The sequence below is a fragment of the Coregonus clupeaformis genome, chromosome 24 (genome assembly GCF_020615455.1).
Source record: "Coregonus clupeaformis isolate EN_2021a chromosome 24, ASM2061545v1, whole genome shotgun sequence".
Classification (NCBI taxonomy): Eukaryota; Metazoa; Chordata; class Actinopteri; order Salmoniformes; family Salmonidae; genus Coregonus; species Coregonus clupeaformis.
Window position 1 is genome coordinate 17,875,394 of NC_059215.1, and position 19,346 is coordinate 17,894,739.

A 19,346-nucleotide genomic window follows, 5' to 3' on the forward strand; every position below is an offset into this window, starting at 1 on the left:
CCATTTGGACTAACTTTTCAAACCTTATCAGATAGTTGTGAGAGTAATAAAGACAGTTAAATTTACCTGTAAAGAAAATCAGAGAAATTAAAATAAGAGTAAACTATGGTAATGATTATGGAAATAGATGAGATAACATAGACTGGATTAATAAGGAGTATCCAAGTGTTAAATTAAAAAAAAAAAAAAGTGTCCCCAAAACATCTTATAGCAAAAAAACAGATGCAAATACAGCAAATTACATTTCGACCAAGCAAAAAGTATCCCTAGCATGTTCTTCTTTCTTCATTAGGAAGCTTAAAGGGGGGAATCTGCAGTTCAAACAACAACAATCGCAGATTTCCCCTTTAAATGACCTAGCTTTAGTATTCTCTTCTTATCAAACATCATTAGCTTAAACTAAATGTGGTGAATGATGGACGGAGTCAGGCGCAGGAGTAAAATAACCGGATGCAGATTTATTCTTTCCAGACATACAATGCGCCAACAAAGGTAATCGAAACAGGTACAGGGGAAACAATCCTCCCTGACCAAACACAGTCTCAGAAAATACAATAAATGTAATGACACAGGGGGAAATCAACTCTGGCAAAATAAATGAGAGAGTATCTCAACCAAGCTACTCTCCTCCAACATAGAACAATCACTCACAAAGACAAGGGGGCAGAGGGAACTCTTATACGCAGACTAATTATGGGATGAGCACCAGGTGTGTGTGATTGACAAGACAAGACAAGTGGAGTGATGAGAATGGGAGTGGCAGTAGCTAGTAAGCCGGTGACGACGAATGCCGAAACCTGCCCGAACAAGGAGGGGAGGCAGCCTCGGCGGAAGTCGTGACATTAAACCAGAATATAGCTTCATTACGATATAACTAAAGTTGAGTATTTGTTGAAAATCATGAAAAATATAGTATTATTAAACCAGTACTAATAATATTTTCCAGGCAAGCCTTCCATCAAGTCTTGTAATGTCAGTATCTATAAATTAGATAATGTTATCATGATAAGATTCCTTAGTTTACTAGTCTTGTTTGCCAGACTGATGACGCTTGGCTGAAGAGAGACTATTCATTTCCCAATTTGTTATTTAGGCACAAGTGTAGAACTGCATCAATCTAAAGCAGAGCTTTGAGCATACAATGTACAGTAAATCTAGTCTAATAATACTAATAATCTAGAACGACTTCTTCTTTAACAAATACATTGATTTAGCTTTAAAACCATACACTGCTTGGTATCATGTATGATCTTATTGCAGGGTCTCTACATCTACCAGCCTGCAGGAGCAATAGCTTTATGTAGATGAAGATAGAATATATTATGAGATTAATAAAAACATGAGAGAACATTCAAATGTCAGTCCGACCACTCTAACAATTACCATTCTAGAGTGTTCTACCATTCTACATTCATCCTGATTAATCTCCCACTCTATTTCCAAACTTCCACCAAGTTTTTCCCCATTACAGATACTTCTCTGTGTAATTATCCTCTCATCTAGCACTAGAACAGCATTAATAAAGCAAGAATGAAATAATAATGAATAACAGCAGAAATATAAAATCATAGGTTTGAATATGAGGAAAAACATGTTATGTGTCAGTACTTTACAATGATTATTCTAATATAGTTGTAGTGTGTTTCAATAACTATTATTACAGTATTCTGAATAGATGTAAAAGTTGCTTCACAGACTGAAAAGTTAAAAGCAACTTTTAGATTTTAAAAGGAGACATACTCTCGCTCACAACAGTGACTGTCATGACGCCTCATAACATTACATAACACACTTCATAAAGCTCACGACTGCAACTGAAATAACCCTGTTATAGAACATGAACTATTAAATATCTAATGAACACTTTTCAATGTCAAATGTTTCACGCTTTATAACAGTTTGAGCTGTTACGACAGGTATTATGTCATTCTTAAGACCATGTTATGTATAGGGGGTGACACAACAGCCTTAAAGTCATACATCAAAAAAGAAGTTCATATAAAATGTAAAAGCAAATTGCATATTAACATAGTTTGTCAAGAGTAGAGGTGAGTTGTAGTGTGTGTGCTTGTGTGCTGAATGCCGAGTTAAAATAAGGGCCAAACAGCCAGTGCTGGTGTAGATCTGGTCCTGTATCTCCACTCTACCACTGAGAGGTATCAGCCAGGTCACTGGACAACAGGGAACAACCAAGAAAGGAAAGGGTGTGAACAATCAATCAAATCAATCAATCAATATCTTTATCGTCCCAATTGCTAAATTTGTAGTGGAGTCAGGGCACAGCACAACTGTAGAAAAGGAATGCGTATGAGAAAAAAAGAGGTGAGAGAACGAGGGAGGGAGAAATATAGAGTGAAAAGGTGGGAGAGAGAGTGCTTTAATGATGCTGAAAATTGGCCCGTGACTGCGGTACTAGCCTGTAGGCAAATCATTGCTACAGCCTGCTGTCAACGAATCTGTCCCCTTGTCCTCCCTCTTCCCCTCCCTCCCTCCCTCCCTACCTCTCCCCATCCTTCCCTCACTCCCTCCCTGCGTCACTCACCGTGCCTTACACTGTCTTACACCATCTCTTTCTCCTCACCCTCACTCAACGTCTTTTACGACCTGATATTGAAAACTTCCATCTCTGAGAGCCATACTCAGCCTATCATCGTAAATAACAACCCTGTGTGTGCCTGTGTGTGTGTGTGTGAAGACAATGACAGGACAGTGTGTGTGTGTGTGTGTGTGTGTGTGTGGAGAATGACAGTGTGTGTGTTACCTGAGGACTGTGGTCTCAGGCAGCAGCAGAGCTGTCTCCTCTCCAGAGCTGTGTCCTCCACATAGGGCTGTGTCACCCTCCTCCTCCTGCACACACACACACACACACACACATACACATGCAGAAATAGAGAGAGAGAGAGAGAGAGCAGTGAGGAACACATGTAGTAATCATACACACGTCCAGTAATAAGCCATAATAGTGTAATAAGCCATAATAGTGTAATAATCCATAATAGTGTAATAAGCCATAATAGTGTAATAAGCCATAATAGTGTAATAAGCCATAATAGTGTAATAATCCATAATAGTGTAATAAGCCATAATAGTGTAATAAGCCATAATAGTGTAATAAGCCATAATAGTGTAATAAGCCATAATAGTGTAATAAGCCATAATAGTGTAATAATCCATAATAGTGTAATAAGCCATAATAGTGTAATAAGCCATAATAGTGTAATAAGCCATAATAGTGTAATAAGACATAATAGTGTAATAAGACATAATAGTGTAATAAGCCATAATAGTGTAATAAGACATAATAGTGTAATAAGACATAATAGTGTAATAAGCCAGTGCACAGGCAGGCCTAATTACCTTCACATGATAATGACTTAACCAAATGAGTCACAATCATAAGAAGATAAGTCATGTTATCACCAGGCTATCAGCCTTAGGAAACAGCCATGCTAATTGTACAGGAAATGAGCCCAGTATGACTGTGTGTGTGTATGTGTGTGCGTGCGTGTAAGAGCATCTGATAACGCCTCTTACCGACTCAGAGCTGTGTGTCAGGGTATCTCCTGATTGCCTTGGCAACGACAGGGGGGCGGGCTGGCTGATCACTACGCCCCCTCGGGAGAGGGACCGTGACATATCCCTGGGGGAGGAAGGGGGGGTGGAGGGGAGCAGGGAGTCAGGCTGGGCCTGGGGGTCACACAGGCTGTAGTGGGCCAGAGGGCGGGAGGACAAAGAGGACAGCGGAGGCTGCCTGGAGGGCTGGCGGGGGGGCTGCAGGGCCTCAGGGTTCTCATCCTCAGAGTCAGACACAGGACTATCAGGGAGACCTGTCAGACACACACAGTGGAAAACAACAGTGGTAAGTGATCAACAGAGCACGGCAAAGGTCAGGAGTTCTCCCTGATGGGGAAAAACTCCTGGCTGTAGTCTCCATCTACGTATCTACCTCATGATTGGTTCAAGACATCTCAGATACTATTCGGTGTAGAAATAGAATCTCTTGTTGTAAGCACTGCTGTATTGATGTCCAAACAGCTCAGTGTTAGGGTGGGTCCACAATGTTTTAGTGTGGGTGTGTCTGCTCACTGGTGGGGGCGAACATTGCAGCGCTCCACTTGGCGTCTGCCACAGCCTCCATCCTCTGTTCCACCTGACGCATGTACTCCATCAGGTCCTGTACAGAGGACAGCAGGGACGTCAGAGACTCATCTATACACACACAACTGTTATCCCAAGACAACTATGTATCAACCCCATATTAACCCCTAGTCTCTACAGCTCTAGGCACATAGGAATCATTATCTGTGTATGTGTGTGTGTGTGTGTGTGTGTGTGTGTGTATTTGTGTGTGTGTGTATATTTTTGTGTGTTTGTGTGTGTGTCTGTGTGTGTGTGCACTAGTTTTCCTACTTTATCAGGACCCCAATGTCCTAAAATTTCACCTTAATGTCCTGAAAGGGTAGGAAAACAAGAACTGTTTTGAAAGGTCAGGACTTTTTTCAGGTCCTGAATTTGTTCAAATGGTATTTTAAACTTAAGGGTTAGGTTTAGGATTTTGGGGTTAGGGTTAGGTTTAGGGTTAAGTTTAGGGTTAGGGTTTTTGGGGTTAAGGTTAAGGGTTAGGGTTTGGGTTAGGGTTAGGTTTAGGGTTAGGGAAAATATGAATTTTAATTGTGAACATATTTTACACTCCAAAAAGTCTGCTGTGTGTGTGTATGTGTCTCCCCATGGCAGAAGAACAGAGAGCGTCTGGCGAAGTGGGTAGGGGATAGCAGTTGATTCAGAAATGTGCATGTATGTGGACAGTGGGAGAGGGGTAATGGTGGTGGAAGAGGTGGACAGGTGTAGAGAAGGGGTCTTGCCTGTTTCTCCAGCAGCAGCTGTTCCTTCTCCTTCTGGACAACCCTCAGACTAGCCTTCAGCTCCTGGAGCTCCCTGCGTGTCTCACTCAGCTGCACCTGCAGGGGGCAGTAATGAAAAGAAGGAGTTGTATACTGCTATACACAGCCTGACCAGCAGCACAGCACATCACAAGTAATCAAAGACACTCGTTTTTCAGTTTGAATAGGTTTCAGCATGTTGACACAGATATATAATAATATAAAATAGGCCATTTAGCGGACTCTTTTATCGGAATCGAACCCCCAATCCTGGCGTTGCAAGCGCCATGCTCTACCAACTGAGCTATACAGGACCAACAAAGCTGAATGGTTTTCATTACAATGGAGGACATTGAGTGTGTGTATAGAGAGTTGATTTTGATTTACACGTTTGTTGTTGTCTCTAGTCATATCTGGAAATGTTGATTTACATGTGGTAGAGTATGTGTTGATCTTTACCCGATTACAGTCCTTCTCTCTTCCCAGCTCCACTTCCACCTTCTCTCTCTCCATCCTCTCCTCCTGAAGCTTCTCCTCCATCCGTTGCATCTCTCCATTCAGCTTCTCCAGACGCTCTCTGTCCTTCTACCAGGTGGACACACACACACCATAAACATTTAGTCATTTAGCAGACGCTCTTATCCAGAGCGACTTACAGGAGCAATTAGGGTTCAGTGCCTTGCTCAAGGGCACATCGGCAGATTTTTCACCTAGTAGGCTCAGGAATTCAAACCAGCGACCTTTCGGTAACTGGCCCAACGCTCTTAACTGCTAGGCTACCTGCCGCTAGGCTACCACACAGTCATCTCACATCAAAAGAATGTTGATATGTTTTGCTGCTACCACACAGTCATCTCACATCAAAAGAATGTTGATATGTTTTGCTGCTAGGACATTCTGCTACTTGCATTCAAGGTCGAACAGGAAATTATTTATCTAGAGGATGTGAGGTGTTGCAGCTATCTTACATAGTGGAACAGAAAGAGGAGACCTTACACAAGCATAATTTCCAAAATAGTAATGCAACCTCTTAGTTAAAATCTGAGTTGAGTATATTAGTACTATATGGTTGTGAGTGAGAATACTGTAGAGGTTGGCCTACCTCAATGGAGAGTCACTATCACAGTGAAATGATTTGACTACTTGAGAAATCCAATTCATATGATTAGGTCCATCCATATGATTATTACTGTCTGTGGTGGTGTGTCCTACCGAAGTACAGCGCTGCAGGCTCTGTCTCTCCTGGGCCCAGTGTGCTCTGCCCTCCCTCAGGGTCAGGCTGGAGTCAGCTAGCTGCAGGGTGAGCTGTGCTGCCTGGAGCCTGGCCTGGTGCAGCTCTGTCTGACCCTGGTCCCTCTGAGCCACCAGGGCACACAGCTCTTCCTTCAGGCCCTCAGCACAACGCTCGCTGGCCCCCTGACGCTCCCGCAGGCCCCACATCTCAGCCAGGGCGGCCTTGCTCTCCGCCTGATAGGAAAGATGAGAGGAGGGTGAGAGTGGGACGCCATGATAGTTCAACAACAATAGCATGGTTTTGTTAGATGACTGGTGAGGCCATGGGACATTGGGTACTTTCCTGTTGCATTGTCTTTGATCAACCCTGCCACTTCCTATCTAACTTCCCATCCTTATTTTTCCAGCCAGCAAAGTTTGCAATGGTCGCTAAAATAACCTCAATAGCATGGTTTTTGTTAGATGATTGGTTAGGACAAGTGACAGCCATTTTCCTGTTGCATTGTCTTTTGTTCTTTCCCCTCCCAATCCCTTCCATCCTTTTATTAACTGTCCTCATCCCTCTCTGGGTGGTGCCAGGCTCGCCTCTTTGCTCCGTGCTGTATTCAGCCTGTGTGTGAGGGTGGTGATGGTGTGTAAGGGTGGTGCCATGCTCACCTCTTTCCTCTGTGCCATGTTGAGTCTGTGTGTGAGGGTGGTGATGGTGTCCCGTAGCTGCAGGGCATGTGTGTCTCTCTGGGCCAGGGAGCTCCTCAGACCCTGGAACTCAGCAGACAGACTCCGCAGTTCCCCCTCGGTCTGCTCCAGCTTGAGCTGAGGAAGACACAGGGAGAGAGGAAGAAGCGGAGCATAAGGAGTTTGGGATCAGACATGATGTGTGGCTAGTGTTGGGCACAAAATGGCTGCTGTGCTTCACCCAGGTAGGATGCTACACGTTGTTAGCGGAAAACAATTAGAAAAGCACTAAATAAATCCAAATCTGTACCTGCAGAACTTTCCTCTCTTTCTCCTCCTCCATCATTTGAACTGCTTGCTTCTTGGCCCTCTCCTTCATCCTACACACAGAGACAGGGTTAGCATTAACCAGAAAATAGTTTAAGAATAACAGGAAAGATAAGAGATTGAGGGAGATATGGATGGGGAGAGAGAGAGAGAGAGAGAGAGACAGACAGAGAGAGAGAGAGAGAGAGAGAGAGAGAGAGAGAGAGAGAGAGAGAGAGAGAGAGAGAGAGAGAGAGAGAGAGAGAGAGAGAGAGAGAGAGAGAGAGAGAGAGAGAGATTGAGATTGAGAGGGAGGGAGATAGAGAAAGTCTCTGACCTCTCCAGCTCAGTCTCTCGTTCCACAGCCTTTAGTGTCAGAGCTTTAATGTCATCTTCCAGCTCTCTGATTCGCTGTTCGCTGGCTGCTTTCTTGGCCAGTATGGAACTCTTCTCCTGAGTTAAGGCCTCCCCCGACGCCTCCACCTCCTGTGATGGGGGAGAGAGAGGGGGAGGGAGGGAGGGCAGAAGAGAGAGAGAGAGAGAGAGAGAGAGAGAGAGAGAGAGAGAGAGAGAGAGAGAGAGAGAGAGAGAGAGAGAGAGAGAGAGAGAGAGAGAGAGAGAGAGAGAGAGAGAGAGAGAGAGAGAGAGAGAGAGATAGATAGATTTATAGAATCTATATATTCTATAAAGTATGGTATCATGAGCCTCCTTGTAGATGATAAAGCACATTTGACCTGTAAATGAACTCATGCTGTTTTGACATTTAACATAACAAGATAATTTACATCTGGGGTTGTGATCTTGTCTTTCTACGTCAAATCGCATTTTACAGAGACACTGGGGCTACTTGGACATAATCAAATCACCTTGGCACGGACATTAACCCCGTCTTGTAATGTTACATTACCTCCTTCCTCCTCTCCATCTCTTCCATCCTGTCTCTGCTCTCTCGCAGCTCTTCCTTCAGCTCAGAGATGTTCCTCTCCAGCTCCTCACGTCCTCTGTCCCAAGCCTCTCTCGCCCTCCCGTACATCTCCTTCTCTCTCTGCTTCATCCTTTCTGCCGCCTCCCGCGCATGGAGCAGTTCGGCCCGCTCACGCAGACACTCTTGCAGGCGACTCTGATCGAGAGAGAGAAAGAGAAAGAAAATGAGTCCCCCTAAAACCTGATCAATCTCTATCTCCATCTTCCATCTCTTTGGAACAGTGTATTGATTACCACCTCTGTTTATACATTTCATCCACTTTCATTCACATCCAATTTCATTCACTCTCTCTATAAGTGAAAGATGGAAATATGTACCCTTTACTTTCCTCCCTCTCCCATCTGCTCAGTCTTCCTCTCTGCCCACCTGCAGTAGTTCAGCCCTGGGTACAACCTGCAGCTGTTATGTGGGCAGCTTGTCTCTCCCTTTTCTGTTTCCCTTCCTCCTTGTTTTGTCCCCTCTTTTTCTGTTGTATCTGTATGTGTGTTTGTCCCCTTTATGTGGGTGTGTCTGGAGTGGATCAGGGGGCGTGCTCAGGATCTGCCTCTCCTGTGCAGCTGCGGGTTGTTTCCAGTGATTCCTGCCTACGCAGCTGCATCCTATTCTCTCATCAACCTGCACTACTTATTCCTGGGCATGGCTCTCCACCGGCGCCAGATCGTTGTTCTTACCAGAGCGTTTCGGACATATCTCCCAACCTGCCTGCCTTCCTGCCTGTCGGTCTGCCTGCCTGCCTGCCTGCCTGCCTGCCTGCCTGCCTCAGCCTCTCCTTCCTCCGGAGCCGACTAGCCCACTCTGTTCCTTTACTTCAGTTGTTTTTGGACTAAGACAATTTTAACTTTGATTAAATATTTTTGTTTCTTCCACTCCCTTTGTCGTGTTGTTTCTCTGAGTGCTGGGTTGAACCATAGCCTAACAGCAGCATCTGTTCCTCCCTCCTCTCCTCCTCTCTTCCCCCTCCCCTCTTCCTTAACCCTTCCCCCCCCCTCCTCTCTGCCCACCTGCAGTAGCTCAGCCCTGGGTACGACCAGCAGCATGTCAGTCCCTCCCTCCTCTCCGTGGGCTCCTTCCTCCAGGGTGACCAGGTCTTCCAGTGGCTTGGGGTCACTGAAGGTAAACTGGGGGCTGGCAGAGCACACCTCCCCCTTCCCATCCACATACACAAACTGGTACTGTTGGGAACTGGGCTTGGGCAGGTAGGAAGCTGCAAGAGGGAGGGAGGGAGGGAGGAGGGAGGGAGGGAGGGAGGGAGGGAGGGAGGGAGGGAGGGGGAAATGGTCAGTGGATTATTTAACTAGATGTTTACATGCTTATACTGCAATAAATGGATTTGTGGTCATGATGATGTGCACTACGGATAACCAACCTCCACTTTCACAAGTGGGTATAATCCTGAATGTGCTTTGACTACATCAAATGCCTGGCTTCTGCATTTACTCTGTAGCTTCAGTACTTACCACAGATGATTTAGCCAACTCTCTTGCTATCTCTCTCAGAATGACCTTCTTGATCCAAACCAGTCAGGTTTCAGGACTGGTCATTCAACTGAGACTGCTCTTCTCTGTGTCACGGAGGCTCTCCGCACTGCTAAAGCTAACTCTCTCTCCTCTGCTCTTGTCCTTCTAGACCTGTCTGCTGCCTTTGATACTGTGAACCATCAGATCTTCCTCTCCACCCTCTCCGAGCTGGGCATCTCCGGCGCGGCTCACTCTTGGATTGCGTCCTACCTGACCGGTCGCTCCTACCAAGTGGCGTGGCGAGAAGCTGTCTCCGCACCACGTGCTCTCACCACTGGTGTCCCCCAGGGCTCAGTTCTAGGCCCTCTCCTATTCTCGCTATACACCAAGTCACTTGGCTCTGTCATATCCTCACATGGCCTCTCCTATCATTGCTACGCTGACGATACACAACTAATCTTCTCCTTTCCCCCTTCTGATAACGGGGAAGGACTGCCCGTTCCATGATCTCGCCATCACGGTTGACAACTCCGTTGTGTCCTCCTCCCAGAGTGCGAAGAGCCTTGGCGTGACCCTGGACAACACCCTGTCGTTCTCCGCTAACATCAAGGCGGTGACCCGATCCTGCAGGTTCATGCTCTACAACATTCGGAGAGTACGACCCTGCCTTACACAGGAAGCGGCACAGGTCCTAATCCAGGCACTTGTCATCTCCCGTCTGGATTACTGCAACTCGCTGTTGGCTGGGCTCCCTGCCTGTGCCATTAAACCCCTACAACTCATCCAGAATGCCGCAGCCCGTCTGGTGTTCAACCTTCCCAAGTTCTCTCACGCCACCCCGCTCCTCCGCACACTCCACTGGCTTCCAGTTGAAGCTTGCATCTGTTACAAGACCATGGTGCTTGCCTATGGAGCTGTGAGGGGAACGGCACCTCCGTACCTTCAGGCTCTGATCAGTCCCTACACCCAAACGAGGGCATTGTGTTCATCCACCTCTGGCCTGCTGGCTCCCCTTCCTCTGCGGAAGCATAGTTCCCGCTCAGCCCAGTCAAAACTGTTCGCTGCTCTGGCACCCCAATGGTGGAACAAGCTCCCTCACGACGCCAGGACAGCGGAGTCACTCACCACCTTCCGGGGAGACATTTGAAACCCCACCTCTTTAAAGAATACCTGGGATAGGATAAAGTAATCCTTCTAGCCCCCCCTAGAAGGATTTTTTTTTTCTAAAGTGGTTATCCCACTGGCTATAGGGTGAATGCACCAATTTGTAAGTCGCTCTGGATAAGAGCGTCTGCTAAATGACGTAAATGTAAATGTAAATGTAATGATAAATGACAGTGTTGATAACTGTTCATCTCCCTGGCACAACTCAATGACACACCTGCTCTCCTCTGCCTGGCTTTCTGTAGTTAGCCGGTCAGATTTATCACCTCAGCTAGCACTGTCACTGAGAGGACAGAGGACACTTGTCACAGCATAAAGTCCGTAAACTACTGTGAAGACACTTGTCACAGCATGAAGTCTGTAAACTACTGTGAGGACACTTTTCACAGCATAAAGTCTGTAAGCTACTGTGAGGACACTTGTCACAGCATAAAGTCTGTAAACTACTGTGAGGACACTTGTCACAGCATAAAGTCTGTAAACTACCGTGAGGACACTTGTCACAGCATAAAGTCTGTAAACTACTGTGAGGACACTTGTCACAGCATGAAGTCTGTAAACTACTGTGAGGACACTTTTCACAGCATAAAGTCTGTAAGATACTGTGAGGACACTTGTCACAGCATAAAGTCTGTAAACTACTGTGAGGACACTTGTCACAGCATAAAGTCTGTAAACTACTGTGAGGACACTTGTCACAGCATAAAGTCTGTAAACTACTGTGAAGACACTTTTCACAGCATAAAGTCTGTAAACTACTGTGAGGACACTTGTCACAGCATAAAGTCTGTAAACTACTGTGAGGACACTTGTCACAGCATAAAGTCTGTAAGCTACTGTGAGGACACTTGTCACAGCATAAAGTCTGTAAACTACTGTGAGGACACTTGTCACAGCATAAAGTCTGTAAACTACTGTGAGGACACTTGTCACAGCATAAAGTCCGTAAAGTACTGTGAAGACACTTGTCACAGCATAAAGTCTGTAAACTACTGTGAGGACACTTGTCACAGCATAAAGTCTATAAACTACTGTGAGGACACTTGTCACAGCATAAAGTCTGTAAACTACTGTGAGGACACTTGTCACAGTATAAAGTCTGTAAAATACTGTGAGGACACTTGTCACAGTATAAAGTCTGTAAAATACTGTGAGGACACTTGTCACTCTGTATTCACCCCTGACTGCTGTAATGTATGGTTGGTTATTCAGTCTGGTCTGGTCTCTGTACCATTGTCTCTCTCATACTCATTATTGAAGCTCCTACTTCTTAAAGGAATTGATTCAGAGCCGGACAAAGACTGATTTAAATTCAAACAAGGAAAAGGAGAGAGAGAGAGAGAGAGAGAGAGAGAGAGAGAGAGAGAGAGAGAGAGAGAGAGAGAGAGAGAGAGAGAGAGAGAGAGAGAGAGAGAGCGAGAGAGAGAGAGAGAGAGAGAGAGAGAGAGAGAGAGAGAGAGAGAGAGAGAGAGAGAGAGAGAGAGAGAGAGAGAGAGAGAGAGAGAGAGAGAGAGAGAGAGAGAGAGAGAGAGAGAGAGAGAGAGAGAGAGAGAGAGAGAGAGAGAGAGAGAGAGAGAGAAACAATCTGATCATCTCCTCTCTGTAACACAATGTAATTTATTGAGTCCTTTCTCTGCTTTAAATATAATTCACAAGCCTACAGTACCCTCTAACAGGCCAATCCAAAGTTCGAGCTTTTCCTTACAGACCTTGGCAGAGTATGAATGTTGTGAAATACAGATATATACCAACACACTGTTGAACGCTCTCACACTTTTATTAAGTGTGGATATCTATCTTTATTTCATTACTTTGTACCCTAAACCTGTAATTTACTGGATTTATGTATGCTATAGTCTTTGAACAGAGTATTCATGTTGACCAGGCACACTGGTTTGAAAAGAGAGTAGTACCCTGGAAATGGACACAGCAGTTGACATCTGTGCCCTCCTGGTAGCCTGCCGGGGCCAGGGCCCAGACAAAGGTGTGGTAGTCCTTCACTGACGACCATCCCACCTGAGGTAGTCAGCAGAGAGAGAAGAAGAGAGAGAGAGACCGACAAGTGGAGAGGGAGATAGACAGGGAGACACACGTAAACACACAACAATTCTGGTTATTAATACATCGAGAATAGTTTTGCATTCCACTTTATTTACACTCAACAGAGTCTGCCACTCCTCACACTGGGTTTTTAGTTATCCGGTTAACTTGATCAGGTTAACTTTACCTTGAAGAGTCCGACCCAGTCATGGCTGGCCCAGGTATGTTGTGAGCTGATGCTGTAATGGCACTCCACGCGGCTCTGAGGGAAGTAGCTACTACCCACGTTCCTAAACTCCACCCTCCAAACCTTCTCCATGGCAACACAGTAACACAGGTAGACTGGCGAACACCTGTGGGGATGCATGGTAAAGGGAGGAAAAATACAGTCAGGCATCCTCAAATCATTTCTCATATTTGACATACAATATATTTTTGTCTGGAACTCAAGGACCTGTTCAGAGGAGCACATGGAGAAGTAGGTGAGAGGTGACTGCTGTGAAAGAAACGGCTGAGAGAAAGAGAGGTCTACTCTGGGAGTGTTTGTTCAGTGTACGTGGATCTCTTTCATGAGCATATGGAGGGCATGGAGAGGCATGGGGGAAGGACACCCCCTAGCTCCTGACACCCCCAGCCCCCTGGGATACTAACACCTTGATGACAGTGTGGCCCATAACTATCATGATCCCCTATCTCTACTACATGACAACACACACACACACACAGACACTGCCAAATGGCAACAACACTGTCACAGACTATTTATATGTCTATGCACACCATCATATACATATATATATTCATATTCCTGACTCTGACATTGCTCGTTCTAATATTTCTATTTTTCTTAATTCCTTTATTTTTATTTTTGGATTTGCGTGTATTATTTTGTATTGTTAGGTATTACTGCACTGTTGGAGCTAGCAACATAAGCATTTCGCTACACCCGCAACAACATCTGAAAAATATGTGTACAGGACCAATAACATTTGATTTTATTTGAATGTGTATTAGGTAATACCACCTTTATAAGACATGTACAACCCATTAATAAGCACAACAAAAACAACCTGCTGCCATTATTCCACCTGACGAGAGCATTAATGAATGTTTATGTTATGTTTATTTTGTTAGAAATTAACAAAAGTCCACAAACAATACAATCTGTGATAAAAAAACGACTTATTTTACTATATAAGATCAAACAAAAAAGACCTATAAACTGTGTGAGTGTTCAAGACAAGGCCCAGTAGCCTAGCAGCTGTAGCCTCCAGTGTACGCACTAGACCAGTGGTTTCCAAATAGGGGTACTAGGATCCCTGGGGGCACTTGGCCTATCCACAGGGGGTACTTGAGAAGACTCATGAGATCATAGGCCTACTGGTAGAAATGCACATGAGGGGGTACTTCAGGGGTACTCCGGGTAAAGCAAAATTCAGTTGGTGGTAAAGTAACGGGAAAAGATTGGGAACCATTGTCCTAGACTAGTTAGTACAAAAGAAACGCATGGTGTGTGCGATCTTCATGCGCAAAAGCCATAATAATCAGGACCATCCGGGCCATTCACCGATCTCACCGTCATCTGAAGTAGAAAAGAAAACTTGTGCACCATCAACAAATACTTGTGCGTCAGCGTCACTAAATAAGACAATAAGCTCGTTTTCCTTTGTCTGCAGAGGGAGAACTCTACGCAGATACAAATCGACAGTTTCTTCTACTGAGACGTACCTTATTCCGGCCTTTTTGGTCTCCAATTGAGCCGTCCCTATTAGATTAAAGGGAGGCAGAAAACGGTGTCAGAAAACGATGTAACGATTTTAAAGATGCACAACGGCGTCTCTTCGGCACAGCTGTTCCACTAACCAAGAACAATAACATAAACACAGGCATGACAGAGTTGTGGTTTGTTTTGCTGTATTATGGGAGCTGCTGTTCTTTATGATTGGCTGAAGCACAGATCTAAAGCTAGAGATTATAGAATAAAAACTACAACCCCCAAATACAGAGTTGATGCTTGAAGGTGCATGACGTTCTACTGTAATTTGATGCTTTTCCAGTCCATGGCTTCTGGTTCATTATGTTTTTCTCGCCGATTCCAATAAGCGCGCACTCACATTGGTCATGCCATGGCCTTAGAATAAACGGTCCGAATACAGCGGGAAGTCATTAATGCGCAGAGAAAAACAACTCATCGGGATTAATATGAATTGCGAAATACTGGATGAGGAGGCGATTTTGATGCGAGAAACCATATCCATTGCATTTGCAACAACAACAAAATGTATAATTGCTATAATTGCCTACTGTTCATCATAGCTGCCTGCTCCCAATATGGTCTTGTTTAGTCCTGTAAAATGATAGGCTATGAATTACTTGCCCATCTCCAGGAAAAACAGAAGTCTTAATTTACTCCTGAGTGACACTTGAGCATGGCATGCATGGCAGCATTGGCAGGTGACGTGTGTTGACAGCATATGATGCTTATAAATTGTAATAGCCTAAATGTTTATCATGCTTATCCAGGGGCGCAATTTTGGTTTTAGAAGTGTGGTGTGGTGTGGGCGGGGAGGGGAGGGGGTGGGGGGGTTGAAGGGATGACGAAGACATATACAGTGCCTTGCAAAAGTATTCATCCCCCTTGGTGTTTTTCCTATTTTGTTGCATTACAATCTGTAATTTAAATGGATTCTTATTTGGATTTCATGTAATGGAAATGTTCACTCACTAACTGTAAGTTGCTCTGGATAAGAGCGTCCGCTAAATGTCTAAAATGTAAATGTAAAGTCCACCTGTGTGCAATCGAAGTGTCACGTGATCTCAGAATATATACACCTGTTCTGAAAGGGCCCAGAGTCTGCAACACCACTAAGCAAGCTTTGAACATCCCAGATGAGACTTTGAACTCTGGTCAGAATATATACACTAAGCAAGCTTTGAACTCTGGTCAGATGAGACTAAAATTGAGCTTTCTGGCCATCAAGGAAAACGCTATGTCTGGCGCAAACCCAACACCTCTCATCACCCCGAGAACATCATCCATGTTTTTCATCGGCAGGGACTGGGAAACTGGTCGGAATTGAAGGAATGATGGATGGATCTAAATACAGGGAGATTCTTGAGGGAAACCTGTTTCAGTCTTCCAGAGATTTGAGACTGGGACGGAGGTTCACCTTCCAGCAGGATAATGACCCTAAGCATACTGCTAAAGCAACACTCAAGTGGTTTAAGAGGAAACATTTAAATGTCTTGGAATGACCTAGTCAAAGCCCAGACCTCAATCCAATTGAGAATCTGTGGTATGACTTAAAGATTACTGTACACCAGCGGAACCCATCCAACTTGAAGGAGCTGGAGCAGTTTTGCCTTGAAGAATGGGCTAAAATCCCATTAGCTAGATGTGCCAAGCTTATAGAGACATACCCCAAGAGACTTGCAGCTGTAATTGCTGCAAAAAGGTGGCTCTACAAAGTATTGACTTTGGGGGGGAGAATAGTTATGCACGCTCAAGTTTTCTGTTTTCTTGTCTTATTTCTTGTTTGTTTCACAATAAAACATATTTTGCTTTCAGATTCTTCAAAGTAGCCACCCTTTGCCTTGATGACAGCTTAGCACACTATTGGCATTCTCTCAACCAGCTTCATGAGGAAGTCACCTGGAATGCATTTCAATTAACAGGTGTGCTTTGTTAAAAATTAATTTGTGGAATTTCTTTCCTTCTTAATGCGTTTGAGCCAATCAGTTGTGTTGTGACAAGGTAGGGGTGGTATACGGAAGATAGCCCTATTTGGTAAAAGACCAAGTCCATATTATGGCAAGAACAGCTCAAATAAGCAAAGAGAAATGACAGTCCATTATTACTTTAAGACATGAAGGTCAGTCAATATGGAACATTTCAAGAAATGTGAAAGTTTTTTCAAGTGTAGTTGCAAAAATCATCAAGCGCTATGATGAAACTGGCTCTCATGAGGACCGCCATAGGAAAGGAAGACCCAGAGTTAGCTCTGATGCAGAGGATAAGTTCATTAGAGTTAATAAATGCTTCAGAGAGTTCAAGTAACAGACACATCTCAACATCAACTGTTCAGAGGAGACTGCGTGAATCAGGCCTTCATGGTCGAATTGCTGCAAATAAACCACTACTAAAGGACACCAAAAAGAAGAAGAAACTTGCTTGGGCCAAGAAACACGAGCAATGGACATTAGACCGGTTGAAATCCGTCCTTTGGTCTGAAGAGTCCAAATTTGAGATGTTTGGTTCCAACGCTGTGTCTTTGTGAGACGCAGAGTAGGTGAATGGATGATCTCCACATGTGTGGTTCCCACCGTGAAGCATGGAGGAGGAGGTGTGATGTTGTGGGGGTGCTTTGCTGGTGACACTGTCTTTGATTTATTTAGAGTACAAGGCACACTTAACCAGCATGGCTACCACAGCATTCTGCAGCGATACGCCATTCCATCTGGTTTGCACTTAGTGGGACTATCATTTGTTTTTCAACAGGACAATGACCCAAAATACACCTCCGGGCTGTGTAAGGGCTATTTGACCAAGGAGAGTGATAGAGTGCTGCATCAGATGACCTTGCCTCCACAATCACCCGACCTCAACCCAATTGAGATGGTTTGGGATGAGTTGGACCGCAGAGTGAAGGAAAAGCAGCCAACAAGTGCTCAGCATATGTGGGAAGTACTTCAAGACTGTTGGAAAAGCATTCCTCATGAAGCTGGTTGAGAGAATGCCAAGAGGGTTCAAAGCTGTCATCAAGGCAAAGGGTGGCTATTTGAAGAATCTAAAATCTAAAATATATTTTGATTTGTTTAACACGTGTTTGGTTACTACATGATTCCATATGTGTTATTTCATAGTTTTGATGTCTTAACTATTGTTCTACAATGTAGAAAATAGTAAAAATAAAGGAAAACCCTTGAATGAGTAGGTGTCGAAACTTTTGACTGGTACAGTATATATATATATTTTTTATCCAGTCGGATAAACACTCCAAACAGCCTACCCGACCGCTCGGAGGCGTCCGCATGGTCCTAAAGCACACCATTGCCTTGTTTTGTATCACATTCCAATGATAAAACTGGGGGGGACAAAAATGCAATTTCAGAATGTGGAGGGGACATGTCCAAAGTTTATTCGCCACGTGCAACATATGTAAAACAGTACAGTGGAATTCTTACCTTGAGAGCTCTTTCCCAACAATGTACTAAATGCAGTGAAGGCAATAATAATACAAGTTCTAATAGAAAATATAATTTAAAAAAAGATACATAATAATAATGTATAATAGAAACATCCCCACAGCATGATGCTGTCACCACCATGCTTCACCGTAGGGATGGTGCCAGGGTTCCTCCAGACGTGACACTTGGCATTCAGGCCAAAGACTTCAATCTTGGTTTCATCAGACTAGAGAATCTTGTTTCTCATAATATAATAATATAATAATATAATAATAAATATAATAATATAATATAATATGCCATTTAGCAGACGCTTTTATCCAAAGCGACTTACAGTCATGTGTGCATACATTTTTGTGTATGGGTGGTCCCGGGGATCGAACCCACTACCTTGGCGTTACAAGCACCGTGCTCTACCAGCTGAGCTACAGCTGAGCTACAGAGTCCTTTAGGTGCCTTTTGGCAAACTCCAAGCGGGCTGTCATGTGCCTTTTACTGAGGAGTGGCTTCCGTCTGGCCACTCTACCATAAAGTCCTGATTGGTGGAGTGCTGCAGAGATTGTTGTCCTTCTGGAAGGTTCTCCCATCTCCACAGAATAACTCTGGAGCTCTGTCAGAGTGACCATCGGGTTCATGGTCACTTCCCTGACCAAGGCCCTTCTCCCCCGATTGCTCAGTTTGGCCAGGTGGCCAGCTCTAAGAAGAGTCTTGGTGGTTCCAAACTTCTTCCATTTAAGAATGATGGAGGCCACTGTGTTCTTGGGGACCTTCAATGCTGCAGACATTTTTTGGTACCCTTCCCCAGATCTATGCCTCGACACAATCCTGTCTCAGAGCTCTAAGGACAATTCCTTCCACCTCATGGCTTGGTTTTTGCTCTGACATGCACTGTCAACTGTGGGACCTTATATAGACAGGTGTGTACCTTTCCAAATCATGTCCAATCAACTGATTTTACCACAGGTGGACTCCAGTCAAGTTGTAGAAACATCTCAAGGATGATCAATGGAAACAGGATGCACCTGAGCTCAATTTCGAGTCTCATAGCAAAGGGTCTGAATACTATATTTACATTTACATTTTAGTCATTTAGCAGACGCTCTTATCCAGAGCGACTTACAGGAGCAATTAGGGTTAAGTGCCTTGCTCAAGGGCACATCGACAGATTTTTCACCTAGTCGGCTCGGGGATTAGAACTAGCGACCTTTCGGTTACTGGCACAACGCTCTTAACCACTAAGCTACCTGCCGCCACTATATATATATATATATATATATGTTTTTATTTTAATACATTTGCTAAAATTTATGTTTTCTCTTTGTCATCATGGGGTATTATGTGTAGATTGATGAGGAAAAAAAAATAATTTAATCAATTTCAGAATAAGGAAAAAGTGGAAAAAGTCAAGAGGTCTGAATA

The 19,346-nt window shown here is 44.4% G+C and overlaps 1 protein-coding gene across 1 annotated transcript; it reads right to left on the reverse strand.

Moving 5' to 3' along the window:
• Positions 1 to 767: 767 nt before the first annotated feature.
• On the reverse strand, positions 768 to 14,636 carry LOC121537912 (calcium-binding and coiled-coil domain-containing protein 1-like). Its single transcript, XM_041845564.2, has 15 exons — positions 14,469 to 14,636; positions 12,928 to 13,093; positions 12,614 to 12,716; positions 9,081 to 9,283; positions 8,002 to 8,214; positions 7,432 to 7,580; positions 7,099 to 7,168; positions 6,771 to 6,926; positions 6,093 to 6,347; positions 5,340 to 5,465; positions 4,863 to 4,958; positions 4,087 to 4,174; positions 3,535 to 3,827; positions 2,762 to 2,847; positions 768 to 2,171 (listed from the first exon to the last, which is right to left on the reverse strand). Exons 2-15 carry the CDS (start codon positions 13,057 to 13,059, stop codon positions 2,144 to 2,146), a joined length of 1,998 nt encoding a protein of 665 aa, XP_041701498.1. The 5' UTR covers positions 13,060 to 13,093; positions 14,469 to 14,636; the 3' UTR covers positions 768 to 2,143.
• Positions 14,637 to 19,346: the final 4,710 nt, after the last annotated feature.

Coding starts and splice junctions, on each gene's coding strand:
- LOC121537912 (XM_041845564.2), bottom strand. CDS start 13,059: ATGGAGAAGGTTTGGAGGGTGGAGTTTAGGAACGTGGGTAGTAGCTAC. Junction 12,717..12,927: donor ACTGGGTCGGACTCTTCAAG/GTAAAGTTAACC, acceptor TGACTACCTCAG/GTGGGATGGTCGTCAGTGAA. Junction 6,348..6,770: donor ACATGGCACAGAGGAAAGAG/GTGAGCATGGCA, acceptor CTTTCCTATCAG/GCGGAGAGCAAGGCCGCCCT.